Genomic DNA, 17,967 nt, shown 5'->3' on the forward strand with positions numbered 1-17,967 from the left:
ATAGACAAGGAATGGGCTTGACAGCGGTGCTCATCGGCGCCCTTACTGTCTGATCGGATAGGCCCTTTATAATGCACATACTGAACATTTACTGAAAGTATTTTATGTCAAGGACAAAATGAGAAAATCTTTTGAGCTTGTCTAGACATTCAAGCAAACACTCCCGACACTTTCTTTGACAAAAGTCTTTTTTTTTTTTTTCCACCAAAACTTTCAATCAGTGAAATTAAGGAAGCTCAGTTTATTGTAGCCACTAGTACACCTGCGAACACTGTGCCCTAATGTGAGAAAGAAAATGGAACTAGTTTGTGGGAAGGAAAAAAAATATTGATGACTTCCATCTGGAATATTTTCAGTCATTCATCATTTTGATTCAGAAAGAGACATGCAGGCTGCTCAACTCATTGACTGTTTGCAGTAAAAACTAATGGTTCCCAGTCCTCTATCATCCCCCAGTTCTCTGAGTGCAGACTATGTTATTTGTCGTCTAGTCTTGCCGGTCCCCTGTCTGCTGGTTTCTTATTTCACATCCACTGGTCCCAGTACACTCCAGTCCTATGATATCACCTGCAGGCTGAAGTTATGAAGGAGACTTTTTTCTCTCTCACACTCTATTCTTGGTTCTCTTCCTTCACCCCCCCCTCCCCCCCCCCCCCCCCCCCCCCCCCGCGTACACACTTCTTTTGAAAGAAAAGGAGAAGTCTGATGGCTTTTCCAGAGAGAGTAGGAGGTGTGTGTGTGTGGAATATATGCTGCTGATGTGTGAGTTGATCCACTGCTGGAATCTACTTTCCAGCTGAGATTTGAACTTTTCAGCCTTATTGTTTCTTTGATAAAATGGATCACCGTTGGCCCACTGGGATATAATCATTTTATAAACAAAAATGTCTTGATAGTATTTTTTTTTTTTTTAAATAGAGTACATTTTTGTAGGAATTAAATGTATTCACAAGAGTAAAATTATTTTATTGTTTAGTCTTTTGAACGTTTGACCGAATGTTATGAACTAACAATTCGTATTATGGTGTGTTAAAATCAGTTATTCTTTCTAATTCTACGGTTGCAGATTCTTTGGACAGTGGCACAACAAGGGATTAACATGTGACAGCAGTCGTACAGGAACAGAACTAGTGTGGGCTGAAAATGCTCTGTTATTATGTGACGCAGGTGTCATGTTTTCAGCTGTAAAAGCAGATACAGTTTCACAGAAAACAAATCCACCATCAAGTAGAACACATGAGTTCAAAATAACCTTTACAGAGAGGTAAAGATGACAGGTGTAAGGTTTCTAATCCAAAACTACCTCACAGCAGCTCTTTCTCCAGATCTAGTGAATGATTAGTCTCTTTACATGTTGTTGTTGGAGGACAGGAGCCGTCACTGGACTGCAGCCCTGTTGGTCGTGTCTCCACAGACTGGCCGCAGACTTTATGGAAGGCACAAAGGCCATTTCACTCCCACCCCCATCGCCCTCACCCCTCTCTCACTTCTGGGATGGAGGCAGGGTGGTCAGGGCAGTGGGACAGACGGAGGAGAGAGGGGGGGGGGGGGGGTTCAGGGGCACGGTCACAGACACTCTGAGCTGCCCTGAGCTGTTGAGACAGTCTGGCAGCCCTATTGTCCAGCAGCACCCTCCTTTCTTTATCCATCACCCGCTTTGTCCTCCCCCCTCTGTTCTCTTGTAGGACAGATTGCGACAGGAGGTCCTGATGTTTACATGCAATTGCAGACACTTAAAATACTTGGAACCATTTGTATCAATGGTTTAATTTAAGTAAAAGTTTGGCTACTTGTGTATTTCAACTTATTGAACAAAACTGGGGGACAAATAAAAAGACATTTAGTGTTTGCTGGCATCATTTTAAGCTTAGACTCGGATTCTTTTGAGATTGAGTCTTGGCAGAGTTGTATCAAGTCCTGAGCCCACAGGGAAGAGTATGTGTTTTAGTCTGTGTGTGTGTTTGTGTGTGTTCACCACTGCACAGACCATATCCAGTCTGAAAACACACAGTGTATATGTTTGTGTCTTTCTAAGCGTAACTGGCCATGCCACAGAGTGTTTGTTTTGCTCCCTCCCCTCCTCCCCAGCTCAGTGAAGCTCAATCTGCTCTGTCTGTGTCTGTTTTATGAGTCAGCCAAACACACACACCCACACACAGCAACTCAAACACCAAAGATTCGTCCATCGACTCCTCTTCACAATCACTTCTTCACAATCACGATATAGCCACATTTCATCCTTGTTTTCCAATTCATTCACACAGATTCATACCTGTGTGTGTGTGTGTGTGTGTGTGTGTGTGTGCACTCCTTTCCATTCATAAAAACAGATGTGGTTAGGCGTAAAGGTGAGGTTTAGACTTCGCTCCAGGTCATGAAGCACAATAATCCTGACCTAAAAATCTATACCAGTTTGTCCCTTTCATTTTCAGACACCAGTTTTAATCCGACCGTCTCTTGGACTGAAATCGTCACTTTTTTCGACTGTTGTTGCCAGTTTTGAAAAGGAATCCGGACCAGCTAAAGATCAAGAGCATCATGTTCTAACTGCTTGTTTTCTGTGAAGACCAACCCGGGAATACAAATGATACAGGACAGAAAGACAAAACAGGATGTTACGTTGCAAAGCGTTGTTTGTATCGCTTGAGTGCGGGGTGAAATGCAGTAAAGTGCCAAGTTTGGACTTGAACCCATGACCGCTGGGATGAGGACTATGGCCTCCTATAGCTCGATGTACCAGTAACTGCTAAAATTAAAAAAAATAAAAGAAACATTAAACATTAATTTCCACTTTAAGAATTTTTGAACATTTTGAACCGACCACATAGTAGTTTAAAACACAGCGAACATTTAAAGTAAAGTTTGTACGCTTTTGTATGATGTGCTGGAACGAGAGTATTAGTTCATGTAATCCATTTTATTTTCCAGTGTGACTTGTGACTTGGTAAACAAAAACTCAGTCTCATCTCTTGGGCCTTGAAGAGGAGCTGAAAGTTGAAAACTGATGGCCTAAATTCTTGGAAGCCTTCATATCCCTCCCATATCTTCAGTCTGGAAACACACAGACACACACAAAAACACACAATCACAGTAGCCCAGCAGGGAATTTGGGGTCATATGTCTCACCCCGTTTGCCTTTCACCTACCACAGAGCTGAAGTACTCTGATCTCGGAATCATTTCAAAGTGTTTTGAAGGAACAGAAGTTCGTTTAGACGGAGCCTCTGACTCTTCCCCTGAACAGCAGGCTGAGGCTTGATGCTGCTGCAGGAGTGGTTTTTACTGTCAGGGGGTTGATCCTCATTAAAGTCTCCTCATCGTGCCGGCATAGATCTCTTTCATAAAACGAGTGATTCAGATTCAGTAGGATGTAGTGTGTGTGTGTCCTGACCTGTCTATGTGTGTGATATGTTCTGTGTTTTGACTGTTGCTGTTTGTTTTTCTTTTCTTCTGTTTGAACAGATGTTGGGTAACATGCAAAATATTTTTGTTTTAAGTTACAGAATATCATTCCAAATTTCCTAGAGTAATCCGTAATTCTGAGTGGTTGGTGTCCGTACCCCATGTGTGAAAGCTGAGGTCCTCAAGGCGGGCGGCCTGGGTTTGAATCCCACCTGTGGCTCCTGTCCCATATGTCTTTCCCCACTCTCACTCTCTCTCTCTCTCTCTCTCTCCCTCTCTCTCCAATATACGAGCAGTCTGTTCTCATACAGGCACAGAGAGTGTTGTCTGTCCCGTTTCAAATCCTCCACTCTGGTACGAGCTTCTACCTTCTGGCAGATAATACAGAGTCTCCTGATGTAAATTTAACCGCTTTAAAAACTCTTTTGTTCCCACGTCAATAAAATTTCTGAATTTTTGAATAATGTTTCGTAAGGCTGTGTGAGTTCTATCATGCTGTGTTTTTGCAGATCTTGTGCAATATGGGTAATGTTGTGTTGCTCTGTATTGGTATGTGCCTGTTTGTTAATGGGTGGATGTGGTTTTTCTGTTGTTGTTATTTATTGATTCGAGTGGAAGCAGCTGAGTGTTTGGCAGCAGTCCCCAACGGGACAATAAAGCGGCTCATATCGTATCGTATCTTTCACATTATGAATAATAGGCGCATACAAAGCCCAAAAATAAAGCTTTAAAAAAGATAATTTGACAAGGATTGAAGAAGAAGTCTGCAAAATCTTCAAGTTTGCTTATCCCTCTTGTAGAGATTTTCTATCACCAGTTTCCTTTCTCTATATTAATAGTTTCAGTCTGATTCCAGGGTCATAAAACATTAATAATAATTAAAAAAACACTGCTGATGACCTACACTAGTCTTGCAACAATTGTATTACTCCATTCAAACTGAAAACTGAGGCCTTGCTTACTCATCTTTCTTTCATTGTAGTATTTTTCAAAATATCTTTAAATTGCTGTAATTTGCATTTTCTCTCAGCGATCATCACACTGTTTGTTTCACATCATCAGTTAATACATGTCCTGCATTCAGCTCTTCTTCTATGCTATGAAACAGTAGTTTTAGTTGGTAGCCAATGATGAATCCGAGTTAGCAGCCAATGGTGCAGCTTGCCGTGTTAACAGTTGGTTTGGAAACTCAAACAAAGGAGTGAGTTCTGGTGAAACGCTGCCATTTTATCTTGTGCTGATCAAAAAACAGTAACATGTCAGTGCAAAGACCCGCTTGTGCTGATACTGATCCTGTATGTCCGGCCATTCTGGAGCCATTTATTTACATTTAACTGGTATTGGTTACATGTGGCTATTCATTCAAACTTCAAATTTAGTAACATTCAATACATAATCTTATAATATCATGCATCTTCTGCTGATTGCCCCTCTGGATTTGACCTTTGTTGCTCCGAACAATGCTACATTTATATTAATGTCTGCATTTAAACTTGTCTTTTCTTTTTCCATATTTTCTTGGGGAAGTCAGGCTTGTTTTGAACGGTTTCATTTTTCCACTTCAAGTAAATCAAGTGGATGATATAAAGCATTACATCCCATTCTGTGTTCCAACATGACTGATTGGCTGTGGATTATAATAATAATATAATGGTATAAAAAGTCATATTGGTTGTTCCCGGTAGAGTGAAGATCCTCTTTTGTGATGTTCCGCTCATACAGTGTGTAGTTCAGCTTAGTAGTGTGACTCATGCTGAACTTTTACTGTAAACGTTTAAAAATGAGGGGGAAAAAAATCACTGACAGGAAAGGGCCTTATGAAAAGAGGGACATTATACAGGACAGTAATGCCACTGCCGTTTGTGCATGTCTGTCTCTGCCCACGCAGAGTCTCACCCCACAGAACACCCACTCAGCTGCAGGACCTAACACACATTCCTCTGACATCAGATCACCTCTGTCGGACACATCCTCATTTTTACTTCTTGTGTAAAAAAAAAAAAAGGTGAGGGAACCCCTTAAAGTATAACCACATTAACCCAGTAGTGAATACTATCTGTTCCAGGATGAGAATGCACTTTAGTGGATACTTTGAAGGTATTTCCAGCATTGAGGTTGTTTATGATGTTGTAAATATCTTTTCTAATTTTTTCAGTGTCTACATGTGATTGCGGTTCCTCTTTGCAAATGCAATTTTGATGTGTGTCCCTCGTGTCTTCATCTCCATTTCCTATCACTCGTGTGTAGCTCCCGTTGTGATTTCTTTTGAGAAACTTCAAAGCTACTATGTCTTTATATTTTTTATTTGTCCATCAGTTATAAAACAAAGTTTTAAAGTGAGTCCAACAGTGAAAAGCCAGTCATTTTATTAGTTAGAAGTGACAATCTAGGCATCTGAGAGACTCACTGAAATGCCTGAGCTTCTCTAGCTCCTGTCAAACTGTGCAAAATTGCTCAATGTAATAAAAGGAAACAGCCCCAATAAATCAGAAGAATATATTTCAAGCTCCGGAAACCTGCAATAGAAAAGAGGAACTGCGGTCACAAGTACTCAATCTTTCATGAACCCTTACACAGAAACATTAAAGATGAGCCTAAATGAGCCTTAAAATCCTCTCCACTTGATTGCATAACAGCACAAGGTGTCCCTGTTCCTTTGTTTACTGTGTTGAATGATCCAAATCTTTCAGTTTTGCTGAATGTTTTCTCCCAAAGCGAAGATGAGAAGCCGAGTAGAGCTGTTGTTTCTGTTTGATTTAAAGGCATTTAGTCCGGGAGTTCTTTGATCCAGCTTTTGTTGCTGTGTTTCATGTGGAATCCCTCACAATATTACCGTTTACACAAGATCCAAAAGGTTTTTATTTGTGTATAATCTTACTTCCTTTTTGGTGTGTCAGTACTAGGGATAATACACTGCTTGATGTTGCTGATGCTCATACTGATTGTACACTGGATAAAAAAGTACAAAATGTGTTTGCTAGTCCTGCTGCTGACAAACCCTCATAGCATGAAGTTGTACCCTCTTAAAATCTGCATCATGATGTAGATATTTTGCCCATCTCTTTTTTTGCAATAGCCTACTGCAGAGATATGTACACCAAGTCACACCAGCTGCATTCACCCTCAACAGATTGGTCCACAATTTGTGACTAAAACATTATGCTGGTAGTTTAATTGCTTCTGAGAAGTCCAGCTGAGCCAAGCCCAACCAACCTAACGAGATAAAAAACTGCGGTCTGTCTTGCCTCAAGTAGCTGGAAGCAGCATTAAAGTTAAATCAGACTGTTCTTATAGGAGGTTGTAAAAAAAATAACCAAGCTCCTAAGGTTGATGTAGTGAACCCAGACACAACAGGGTTTTGTTTACCAACATATATGAATATTCATGTCATGCTTAACAAACAGATAAACATAAATTACCCTATTTTCAAACTCAAACAAGTATCTGAAGATGCAACATGCCCCTGCTTATGGTCTGAACCATAGAGTGTATACTAAGGTGGACTTAGCAACATCTGTCTGGGAGTGAAGCCAAAAGATTTAGTGCTCCCTAGGTTTGGGCGGTAAAACGGTAATAAGGTATCCCATGGTATTTTTTATAAAGCCAAGGTATCTGTTTCATTACCACAAAAGAAAATAAATTGAGTTAGTCAGGGTATATACACCGGAAAAATGTATGGGGAGATTTAACTATATCAAAATTTGGATACAGCCCAACCAAAGTGCTCCCCCTGCTGACTGGCTGCAGTGAAGGTCATAAACCCCGCCTCCTCTATATTAACAGATTATATTGTCGTGATAGTTATTGTTTATTTATTATTTTTTTATTTATTATTTATTTATGTTCACATCAGAAGTTTCTTTTGAATTGGTTAGTTGATGCTATACATTTTTATAAAATGCCGTGATTGACAGCTCTGTGTGGCTCCTGTGGCCCCCTCAGAGTTGTGTGCAAGTGAGTCACTGAATTTCTATTACCGTGAGCGTCTGCTTGAAACCAACACAGGAATCTGATCCGCTGAGGACTGTACACACCTTGGGGATTTTTTACGTTAGATGTGTGTTTTTGTTAGCCGAAGCAGCATGAGCTCAATACCATGCTTCTTCCCTACTGCTCAGACTCTGGTTGCAAATTAGCAATATGTCAGCAGCACCCATCTCAGGGATATTCTGGCTTCATCTTGTTCATCAGGAAGGGGACACTGTCCCTATAGTCTACGGTCTGAACACACCTTCATGGTGGCTACCGGTCCACCAAGATACAAGTCCCCAAAACCCTGTAAAAGACTTCTTATTGCATTTGGTTCCTTATAATTGCACTTTCGCATTCAGATACATGGTGTGAATTAACTTGACATTAGCATGCCTGCTTTTACTCGCAGACTTTTAGGATGTTTTTTTTTAGATCTGAAGCTTCTCCAGTTTACCCCATTTTCTTCCTTAAACTGTCTTCTACTGTATGCTTGTGTGAACATAAAGTACTCAGACATTCTCAAATTCAAGAACCCCCCCCCCTCCAACACACACCCATTCCAGCCCCTTTTTTAAAGCCAGTAAATGAAAGCTTTTGCCATAAAAAATTAAAGCACCTCTCAGCTTGCTGGGTGTACAATAGTTGACCCAGATGAGGCTCTCAGTAGTAAGACTGCACAGAGCCCTGCTTTTATTTGTGGACAGACATTTGTCCTGTTAAGGGGGCTTTAGCTCATGACTTTGACCCTGACTCTGTGTTTGTGTTTGAGGGTGAGCCAGTGTTGAGATAGAAGGGGCATATGGGGATGTTTCCTCTTGCATAAGATGATTAGTGGTTTTTTTTTTTTCCCCCTCTTTCATGGGTCATTGTGCTCAGAGATTACAGGGTACGTCCCCGTTATGATGATCTGCAGCATAAAACTAGCGCTCATTTCTATCCGGCAGCCTGTGTCATCATCCTGCCAGCAGTGTTGTTTACCAGATGAGTGCAGATGTTATACAACACAATGAAATCCCTGCTGTACATATTGTAATCTCATTCTGGGTTGTTTATTATTAAACATCAGCTCATAGCCGGTCCACACACAGCTGGGACCCTCGTCAGCAGGAGGAAGTGTCAAAGCCCAGATTTAAACACGGCACCTAAAAGCTGATATGGTGTGCAGGACTGAGTTTCTTTAAATAAGAAGTCATACTTAAAAAATTTGAATCCTGGACAATGTCAGCGACAGCGCTAGGTTGAAAAGAAACTTTCCGATCATGGACTTGGTTCGTGGTTCAGTTTACAACATAAAACAACGGGTTCATACTAAAGCGACAGGCTGTCACAACTGATCAGTAAGGGCTGCCAAGTATTAAACACCTTGGGAAATAATCTCATGATCAATAACCTTGAAAAAAGAATTATATGTGATAGTCCTCAAATATATTTTCATGTCTATAAATTTCAAGATGGCAATGCTTAAAAATGATTGATTTAAGTTCAGAAAGTGGCTAGAAGAGAGTTCAGACATAAGCAAAGACTTCAGTCCAAACTGGTATCATTATAACGCTCATTATAAAAAACACACACATCTATATATGAAGAGAGGATCAAAGAATTGAATAACCTGTCGTGAAGAATGAAGTGATTGTTGAATTATTTGCATAAAATCGAGTTAAGTAGCCATATTCTTAAAAACGCACACATTTGTGGTTCACACTTCTCAACAAGCCTCTCTGCTGTTCCTCCTCTCCACTTGTCTGCAGGTCTCTTGATGGCCGTCTGCAGGTTTCCCACAGGAAAGGTCTCCCACATGTCATTTACTGCCGTCTGTGGCGCTGGCCCGACCTGCAGTCCCACCATGAGCTGCGTGCGGTGGAGCTGTGTGAGTACGCCTTCCACACCAAGAAGGATGAAGTGTGTGTCAACCCGTACCACTACCAGAGAGTGGAAACCCCAGGTACGGCAGCTTGAAGTGTGTTTACTCTTTTGTTGGATGATGGGAAAAAGTTTGACAGTTTGATCTCAAGGGATTAACCTGTTAATCTTTGATTCACTGCACTTAACTCTGTTTGATTGTATCGCATCGTTCTGTTTTTAAATAGTGTTGTATAACATAATTATTTATATTTTCCTGACCTGACATCAATGTTCTAAAGAGCTTCTTGTGGTATGTGTGTAATTTTCCATCCATCATGCAGTACTCCCACCTGTGCTGGTGCCCAGACACACAGAAATCCCCAGTGAGTTCCCTCCTCTGGATGACTACAGCCATTCAATCCCCGAAAACACAAACTTCCCTGCTGGCATCGAGCCCCAGATTAACTACATACCAGGTACCAGTATTCTCCCGAACACCACTCACACTCAGATACACCAAATCTGATTATCAGCGATATCGAAATGGTATCCATCAACATTATACGTCACTGAATCTTCTTTTCTAAAAAAAAAAAAAAGCATCTTGTGGACCAGGAGATGTTCATATTTTTCGGAGTCTTGACCAACATCAAGCTAGTTGCTAATTGAACACTGGCGAGCCTCTTTTTGTGCTTCTTGATTTTGACATTATCCCCAAAAAATTGAGATTCTGAGTGACTTCAAATAACGACTTTCTGTGCATTGTTAGAAAATGATTCACTTCCCAAATCATCGTTAGGTTCTTGTACACCTTTCTAGGACTTCAACAATCGTTTGTCAACTGAAACATTTGTTTCTAGCTTTTTTTGATTTTGGATGATACATTTTTTTAAGACAAAATCAAATTCTGTAATTAAAGTTATTTGAGTTTCTTTACTGTCCTATAATGATAAATTGAGTATAGATATTGAGATATTTAAGCAGATAAATTGTTATCTCACATGGCTTAATTATTCTTCTAACCAACCAGGGTAAAACGCTGATCAGGTGTTTTTTTGTTGAAACATGTTTCTATAAAGAATCAGATTTCCATTTATTGTCAGAATCATCTACAAATGTCAAGTAATCGAGAGTTTTTCTGTTATTGATGTTAACGTGTTTGTAATGTTATTCTTTGTAGATATTCACAGTTTCAACACACATGCATATTTATCATAGCATACTTGGCAACAAACATATTGAGTTGTTTTCTTGGTGTGCGTCTCCGTCTTAGAAACGCCTCCACCAGGCTACCTCAGTGAGGATGGAGAGACCAGCGATCACCAGATGACCCACAGCATGGACACAAGCTCCCCAAACCTGTCACCGAACCCTGTTTCACCCACACACAGCAACTTAGGTAAGGTGTGTGTGTGTGTGTGTGTGTGTGTGTGTGTGTGTGTGTGTGTGTGTGTGTGTGTGTGTGTGTGTGTGTGTGTGTGTGTGTGTGTGTGTGTGTGTGTGTGTGTGTGTGTGTGTGTGTGTGTGTGTGTGTGTGTGTGTGTGTGTGTGTGTGTGTGTGTGTGTGTGTGTGTGTGTGTGTGTGTGTGTGTGTGTGTGTGTGTGTGTGTGTGTGTGTGTGTGTGTGTGTGTGTGTGTGTGTGTGTGTGTGTGTGTGTGTGTGTGTGTGCTTATCAGTCTGTCTTCCTTCACTTACAGACAAATGTTTGTATAGTGTATCTCCCCAGTGGGAATTCTCTGTTTGATTTCACTCCAGTTCTGTAAGAGGAAACCAGGTGATGAAAGACGTCTTTGTCTTCTCTGCTGCATGTGAGCTGCCTAACAGGCCAGCCCAGCATTCAGCCCACACTAACATCAATGACAATATCTTAAGTTTATTCTATGAGGATGGAAAAACGCTGGGGGGCTTGGACAGAGAGTTACTGGTGAATAACAAAAATCACACCAGTTTCATTTGGCAGCTTCCTCCGGACTTCAAAGCCAAGGACAAGGGAAAAGAGCAAATTACCAGAACCAGTTGAAGTTTCAGAAAATTATCAAGGATAAGCATGTAATTTGACCGTTTTGGCTCAAGCGTCCCACCAGTGAGGGTTGAGTTTCCACATTTGTCTGCTGAAAACTTCTGGGAAATAGCGTATGGGTTTGACATTTGGTGACGCAAGCTCAGTCGAGTGTTTTCTTTGGTGGTGAGTTTTCCCCCTGCGTCCCCCAAGGCCTCTTCAGTACCCCATTTTGCCCCTTTTTGTTTTTTTCATCAATTACTTCTTTCTTCATTTCCATCGATATGTTAAAATATTTCTTTGATTAGCTCCCACTCTTAGCCTGATAATCTTGATGCATGTCTCTTAATTTGTTTCTTTGCTTTTATTTTATTTCAAACACTAAATGATAAACAGATCAGCACAATTCAGTCTATTCACAGCCACCCTGAAAGCTTCAGTTAATTCTCTTTTCTCTTGACCAAATCTGCATTCTGATTTCCATAAAAGAAAACTGTATCGTCTTCCTTCTCTCTGTGTCAGACCTTCAACCTGTGACATACTGCGAGCCGGCCTTCTGGTGCTCGATTTCCTACTACGAGTTAAACCAGCGAGTAGGAGAGACCTTCCACGCCTCACAGCCCTCGCTGACAGTGGACGGCTTCACGGACCCCTCCAACTCAGAGCGTTTCTGCCTGGGCCTGTTGTCCAATGTCAACCGCAACGCAGCTGTGGAGTTGACGCGCAGACATATTGGTGAGATTTAATTTGGATAAGATATTTCAGTTAATGTCTCTTCCAGTTCCAACTCAGACATTACTCTACATTTCGATAGATAGATACTTCATGACTTCATACATTCACTGCCTGACCTGAGGAGTTTGTTGTTCTCTCTGTGTTTTTCTTCAAGGACGTGGTGTGCGGCTTTATTACATCGGAGGAGAAGTGTTCGCAGAGTGTCTCAGCGATAGCGCCATCTTTGTTCAGAGCCCCAACTGTAACCAGCGCTACGGCTGGCACCCTGCCACCGTCTGCAAGATCCCTCCAGGTGTGTGTCAGAAAAATGGATGGGTAAAACTGAAGATCAAACTTTTCACAGGGTTGGCAATTTAAACCCCGACTCAGTTTGTCCACATGTCAAACTCTCCTCAAGTAAGCCTCTGAACCCAAAAAAGTCATTTTTCTAAGGCCCCTTTATATGTTTATTTTGTCTTAAAAGAAGTCCAGTATCAAATGATTTTGTCCCTAACTTTCACTTTGGACTGCAGGCTTTTGGGCAGGGATTGAAATTTAAAGTAACTGAGTGTAACCTATGACTGTCTGCTGCCAGAACTCCACAGTTTGAGGGCGTAGTCTGTGGCAAAGCCGACCACAACTGGAAGGCCCTGCCTGTTAGTTATCTAATCTAATTTAAGTTAATTATTTTAAATAGTGACTCAGATTAAATTTATTTTGGCTGCATCACCTAGACTTTTAACAGCAGAGATAACGATAGAAAAAACACGCTCAATTACCTTTCAGCATAAAACAACTGGGTGCTGAATGTTCAAACAAGAAAAACAATTAGGACAGCGCTCCAAAATTTTATTTTAATTGCCACACAGACATTTCGAGCAGACGCACTGTAGAAGAGCGTCTGCTGGAAAGGTCCGTGTGGCCATGTGGACATGCTCTTTCACTGTCTGGCTAAATATACACATTTGTCCTCTCCACAGTAGTTTGTCCACATGATTTGTAAAAGCCAAACCAAAACCTAGATCTTAAGTCTCTGGAGGTTTGTTGTCAGAAAGATGTATTTTACACAAGGAGTATTGTCCTATCTTTTTCATCAGCCCCCTTTTCTCACACTCTTCCCTCAGTGTCACTGAGATGACAGTTTCATGTATTGGAGTCATTTCTGAATAAGCTCTTTGAGTCACTCTCATATGAAAGTTGTGGCCTGACGTGTGTCTATGTTGTCTCCTACAGGATGTAACCTGAAGATCTTCAACAACCAGGAGTTTGCTGCCCTGCTGGCACAGTCGGTCAACCAGGGGTTTGAAGCTGTTTACCAGCTCACTAGGATGTGCACCATCAGAATGAGCTTTGTAAAGGGCTGGGGAGCAGAGTACAGGTAGGCTGTGGTCACAGGCAGCTTTGGGTTATTGAATACCACAAAGTTGTGTCCTAAATGTCTAACGCCAACTTCAAGAGAGCTTCACTGCCTAAAAAATAATACAACCTACACCTATCTTCTCCGTGACATGATAAGAGTCTTTGTGCAAAGATAAAGTCCTCGGCAGGCCTTTATGTAAACGCAGACAATAGAAACAAAGAAGTGTGTGAATCACATCCCGCAATCCAGCCGCCCCCGCAGCCAGGCATCTGCTCACACTCTGGTGGATCCTCTGTATGACATCACTGAGGCCTCATCAACACAAACAGGCCCCAGACTATTTTTAAAAAGACACATGTGTTTTGTCAAAAAAAAGAGATGTCAGACTTTCCCTCTTCCATCGCCTCCCTGTTTTCCACTCAGTCTGACTCACTGATAGTGAGGGAGGAGGAGACCAAGGAAAAGGGGAGTAGATGATTGGCTTAAAAGTTTGCTCAGCATAGGAGGCTTCCCCAAGGGGGGAAACCTTTGTGCCGAGAGCGAGTGCTTCACAGTCCTGCCCAGACCAAACTCTGACATGTGGAGACACTTAAAAACAGGATTCAGGTTACTGGACCAGCCAGGCCCTCCTCCGTGTCTACCTCCACCCACACCTTAGTCCCCAGTCTTTTCCCAGCCGTTTGTAGTTTTAACCCTTTCCCCCCTTCACCTGTTATTTTTTTATTTATTTATGAACTTAACTAAAACTGATTGTTAATGATTCAGCCAGTCTCCTTTTAGTAGTCATGAAACAGATCAGCTATACCAGGAAATCCTGCAGCTATGCCAATGACATGTATGACGACATACACTTAAAGAAAGATGAATAGAACGTTTTCTTTTTAACCAAATGATCAGTTCTCTAAAAACAGACTTAATTTCCTCTTGTACTTATTGATGTGTCCACACAACTCTCTGGTTTCAAACATGATTTGTCAGGGGGAAAAAAACTGTGGGAAATGGTGGGGTTATCACCCAGGGTTATCAGGGTAAAGCACAGCACACTGGAGCCAGAATCTTTTTGGAAATCTACCCCCTCTTTCTTAAAGCATACAAACTCAATATTGTATCCTGTGTCTGTGTTTTTCTTCTTTCCGGCCTCTCCTCTGCTCTCCTCTTTCTGTGAAGCAGTCAGGGGATTTAGAAAAGGAGCCACAGGGTATGGAGATCAAGGGGTTGAATGTCTGAAACATTTCTCCATATTTTGTCTTCTGAAGAATTTCAGAAGCTAAATCACCCCCAAGTTGTTTCAAATGCATATTCTCCAACAGTTTCACATGTTTATGAAACAACTTCCTTCTTTAATAGTCAGTGTGAAACTTTTGAAAGGTCTTCTCTGAAGCATTGTTTGAACTTTAGGAAGACACAGAGGCCAGCAGGCTTTGGCTTAATTCATCCCATTTATTTAAAGTCAGCTAAACATTTGTATTGTGTAAAGAGAGGCTTTGTTAAAATACTTACTTACTTAGACCAATAAAGACAAAACATTTGAGACATGAAATAAGATTGTAGGGTCTAAGCCGAAGTCAAAATTTGACAGCAAGAATAGAAAAGAAAGGTTCAATTGTTCTTAACATGCAGTTAAATGTGTTCAAGTGAAACTCAAACCTACATTTAACCACTTTCTTGTTCTTTGTTGTTTCGTTTTCTAAAGTCAGCCTCTTGCCTCAGCCTTAAATGGGGCCTGTAATCAAAGTAGACATGTTTGACTTTAGTGAAACTCGACTCAGTAAGTTTGCTCACAAAGCTCTTGACAGTTTTCTTTGTTTATTAACACTTCTGTCTGCTCTCTGTGTGTCTCCAAGGCGACAGACGGTGACCAGCACCCCCTGCTGGATCGAGCTGCACCTGAACGGCCCCCTGCAGTGGCTCGACAAGGTGCTCACACAAATGGGCTCCCCTAGCATCCGCTGCTCCAGTGTCTCTTAGGGGAAAAAAACTCTCCATCTACCCAATTCCTGTCAGTGACTTAAAACAACACAAGACTGCATGCAGACAAAAACAGCTTCAAATGTTCAGAAAGATGGTAACACCCAGCCCCTCCCTCCTTCAGCCAATCCTCAATCTGTATCTTCTACTCCCTCCTCCCCACTGGCTGTCAGTAGCACTTTTTATATTCATGTTGTTTGTGGTAAAAGGGGACGAGTGCAGTAAAGCAGCACCATGATGATGTTGATTGGTTAATTGGCAGTTTGATGGAAACGTTTTAATCATTGGCTTCAAAGTGCAAGAAAGGCCGTAATGAAGAGAGGAGATTTTTCCAATTAAGAGATTCTTTATATTATTTTTCATTATTATAATAACTTTTGTACAGATGTTAAGGTGAACAGTGGATTTCAAAAAAGAATTGCATTTTTTTAAGCATATAAACCATACTTTAGTGTTACATGCATTTCAAATGACTTTGTTTCTGTATTTGGGCATTTGATCGTTTATGAAGACAGATTGAAAATGAGTAACCAGGACAATTCAGCCACCGATTGTAAACACTGCTTGAAGGAAATACAGCAAGTCTACATGAGTATTTGTCAATGCTCTTATAATGTCGTTTCATGCAGCCTTTGTTACTCTGACAGGGCTAATAACATGATGTTTAACTACAAGTCAAGCTATTGATCAAACCTTTCCCACCTATCATAGCTGAAACCACACTTACTAGTTTAAATTATGTACCAGATTGATAAGCAGTCAGATGCTTCAGGACCCAGTAAAGCAGATAGTAGATACAACTTTTTCAGCCCCCTTTGTGATGACATGAAGATATTTGCATTCATCAAAGGTCATGACGATGATGATGCACTTTTTCAAAATGTTCTTATTCCTGTAAAGTGGCGTTGGCAAAGTACACTCAAGGGATGTACAGTACTTCTGTATGTAGTTCTTGTCAGAGTGTAATGTGAAATATACTCTACGTTCATTTCAGGAAGCTTTGCCAATATGCAATACCATTTTTGCAGCAGCGTATTATGATGTAGGTATTGTGTTTAACAGACCCGTACACAGAACTGGACAACATTACGTTACATTTTGCTAACATTTAGTAAGAATGCTGAACACACAACATGTAGATATAGTACTTGTGTGTGATAGGAGAACGCTGCAGAAAGCTGTGTAAAGAGAGCAGGAAGATGCCTTTGCTTTTTTTAATTTTCTCTCTCAGCAGTCCGTAACATTGCTCTTACTTTTAGCCATCAGTGATATTGACTTTTTGCACACTCAGGACCGTCAACACAAACAGATGAATTCTGTACAGAAATCAGTGAAAACAACGGATGCATGACTCTCAAGACTTCAGTTTATTTTGATACCAATTGTTTTTGTAGTACAAAAAGGTGATGATGTGTTGTCGACTTTGTCTGCTCTCAGTGTTTTTGCATGACATGACAGGAGATGCTGCGGGCAGGCGTAGGTTATGAACCTTGTATTTTTCTGCCTGTGCTGTGAAGACAAGGCAGCGTCAGAATAAAGCACAGCATTTTACAAAGGGAAGTGTTTGGATGAATAGAGGCTTCTAAATACCAGTTGCTTCATCTAATGTCCCTGTTTTTTGGTCTATGTACATGTAGTACATAAAATACATGTGATATAGTACGACCATCAGCCTTTATAATGTTGATGGATATTTTTTAAATATGAGAACAAAAAAAAAAAGGCTCAAAAAGAACAAAAAAGTTGAGTCACTTTTGGGGAAGCCAATGCTGGAATAGAAACGTTTAGTCTTAGCTTTGGTCACTTTTTCTTCAACCCACCCACTGTGCTGGAAGTCGACGGATTTCCTTTACAACACTACACAAAGACACAGTGGGTGGACATGGACAACCGTTGGACTCTTTTTTTTTTTTCTTTTCAGAACTTGCTTACAATAACCAGCTTTTGATGTTAATGCCAGCCCAGTGGTGCTAATCTGTAACATTTTAGAGACTCAAGAGCGATACAAAGCCATAAGATTTGACTCTTGAAGCTGGTAGATTTTGATCTCTTTAAAATGTCAAACTTTTAAACCTTCAAACAATAGTGTGAGATTGTTTCAGAAACGGTAGCATCTACTAATCTGAGACACGTGAGCCCTTTGAAGAGCTTCTAGTGTTCTTGAATGCAGCAGTCCTGCTCCTAATGGGCTCTTTAAAACCCATGGCCGATGTAATTACCCAGTAGGGAATATTTTGCAAGCAGATTTGTCATTTTTATACACTCTTCAACTTTTAGTGCTTGTGCTTTTCCCCCCCTTATCTTTATTAAATTTGCTCACTGTAACCGTTATTAGTTGTGATATATGGTTATGTTTTCGTGCTCTGTATTGGTCATTTTAGATGTCTTGTATAAAAGTATACTCTTTATTTTTCTCTGCCTATAAAAAAGTTGATGTGATGCTTTATATTTTTGTTTATTATTGTTGATCTATTAATAAAAGAAATCTATCTTGTGGTGACACGTTGGGTACTTGGAGGAAAATAGCGCAAAACATACATTTCAAAACCCAATCTGGTGTTCAGTGAAAAGGCTTTTGTTATGTTCAGTCTGATTCACAAACAATTCAATCACAAAATAAATCGCTTAACGCTTTAGTTTAAAAAGTTTTCTCAGCGTGTACTGTACTTAAAAGCTCCTGTGAGTTGTTTTGATCAGTTCATGAAACAAA

The 17,967-nt window shown here is 40.7% G+C and overlaps 1 protein-coding gene across 1 annotated transcript in view; it reads left to right on the forward strand.

Moving 5' to 3' along the window:
* The window catches only part of LOC132959519 (mothers against decapentaplegic homolog 3), a 29,406-nt gene extending 11,649 nt beyond the window's left edge, over positions 1 to 17,757 (forward strand). The window contains exons 2-8 of the mRNA XM_061032644.1: positions 9,122 to 9,315; positions 9,557 to 9,691; positions 10,489 to 10,614; positions 11,738 to 11,950; positions 12,105 to 12,242; positions 13,163 to 13,307; positions 15,134 to 17,757. Coding sequence (XP_060888627.1) covers positions 9,122 to 9,315; positions 9,557 to 9,691; positions 10,489 to 10,614; positions 11,738 to 11,950; positions 12,105 to 12,242; positions 13,163 to 13,307; positions 15,134 to 15,257 — 1,075 coding nt within the window. The 3' untranslated portion in view covers positions 15,258 to 17,757. The remainder of the gene's footprint in view (positions 1 to 9,121; positions 9,316 to 9,556; positions 9,692 to 10,488; positions 10,615 to 11,737; positions 11,951 to 12,104; positions 12,243 to 13,162; positions 13,308 to 15,133) is intronic.
* The last annotated feature ends 210 nt before the right edge of the window (positions 17,758 to 17,967 follow it).

This window comes from Labrus mixtus, chromosome 1 (genome assembly GCF_963584025.1).
Source record: "Labrus mixtus chromosome 1, fLabMix1.1, whole genome shotgun sequence".
Taxonomy (NCBI): Eukaryota; Metazoa; Chordata; class Actinopteri; order Labriformes; family Labridae; genus Labrus; species Labrus mixtus.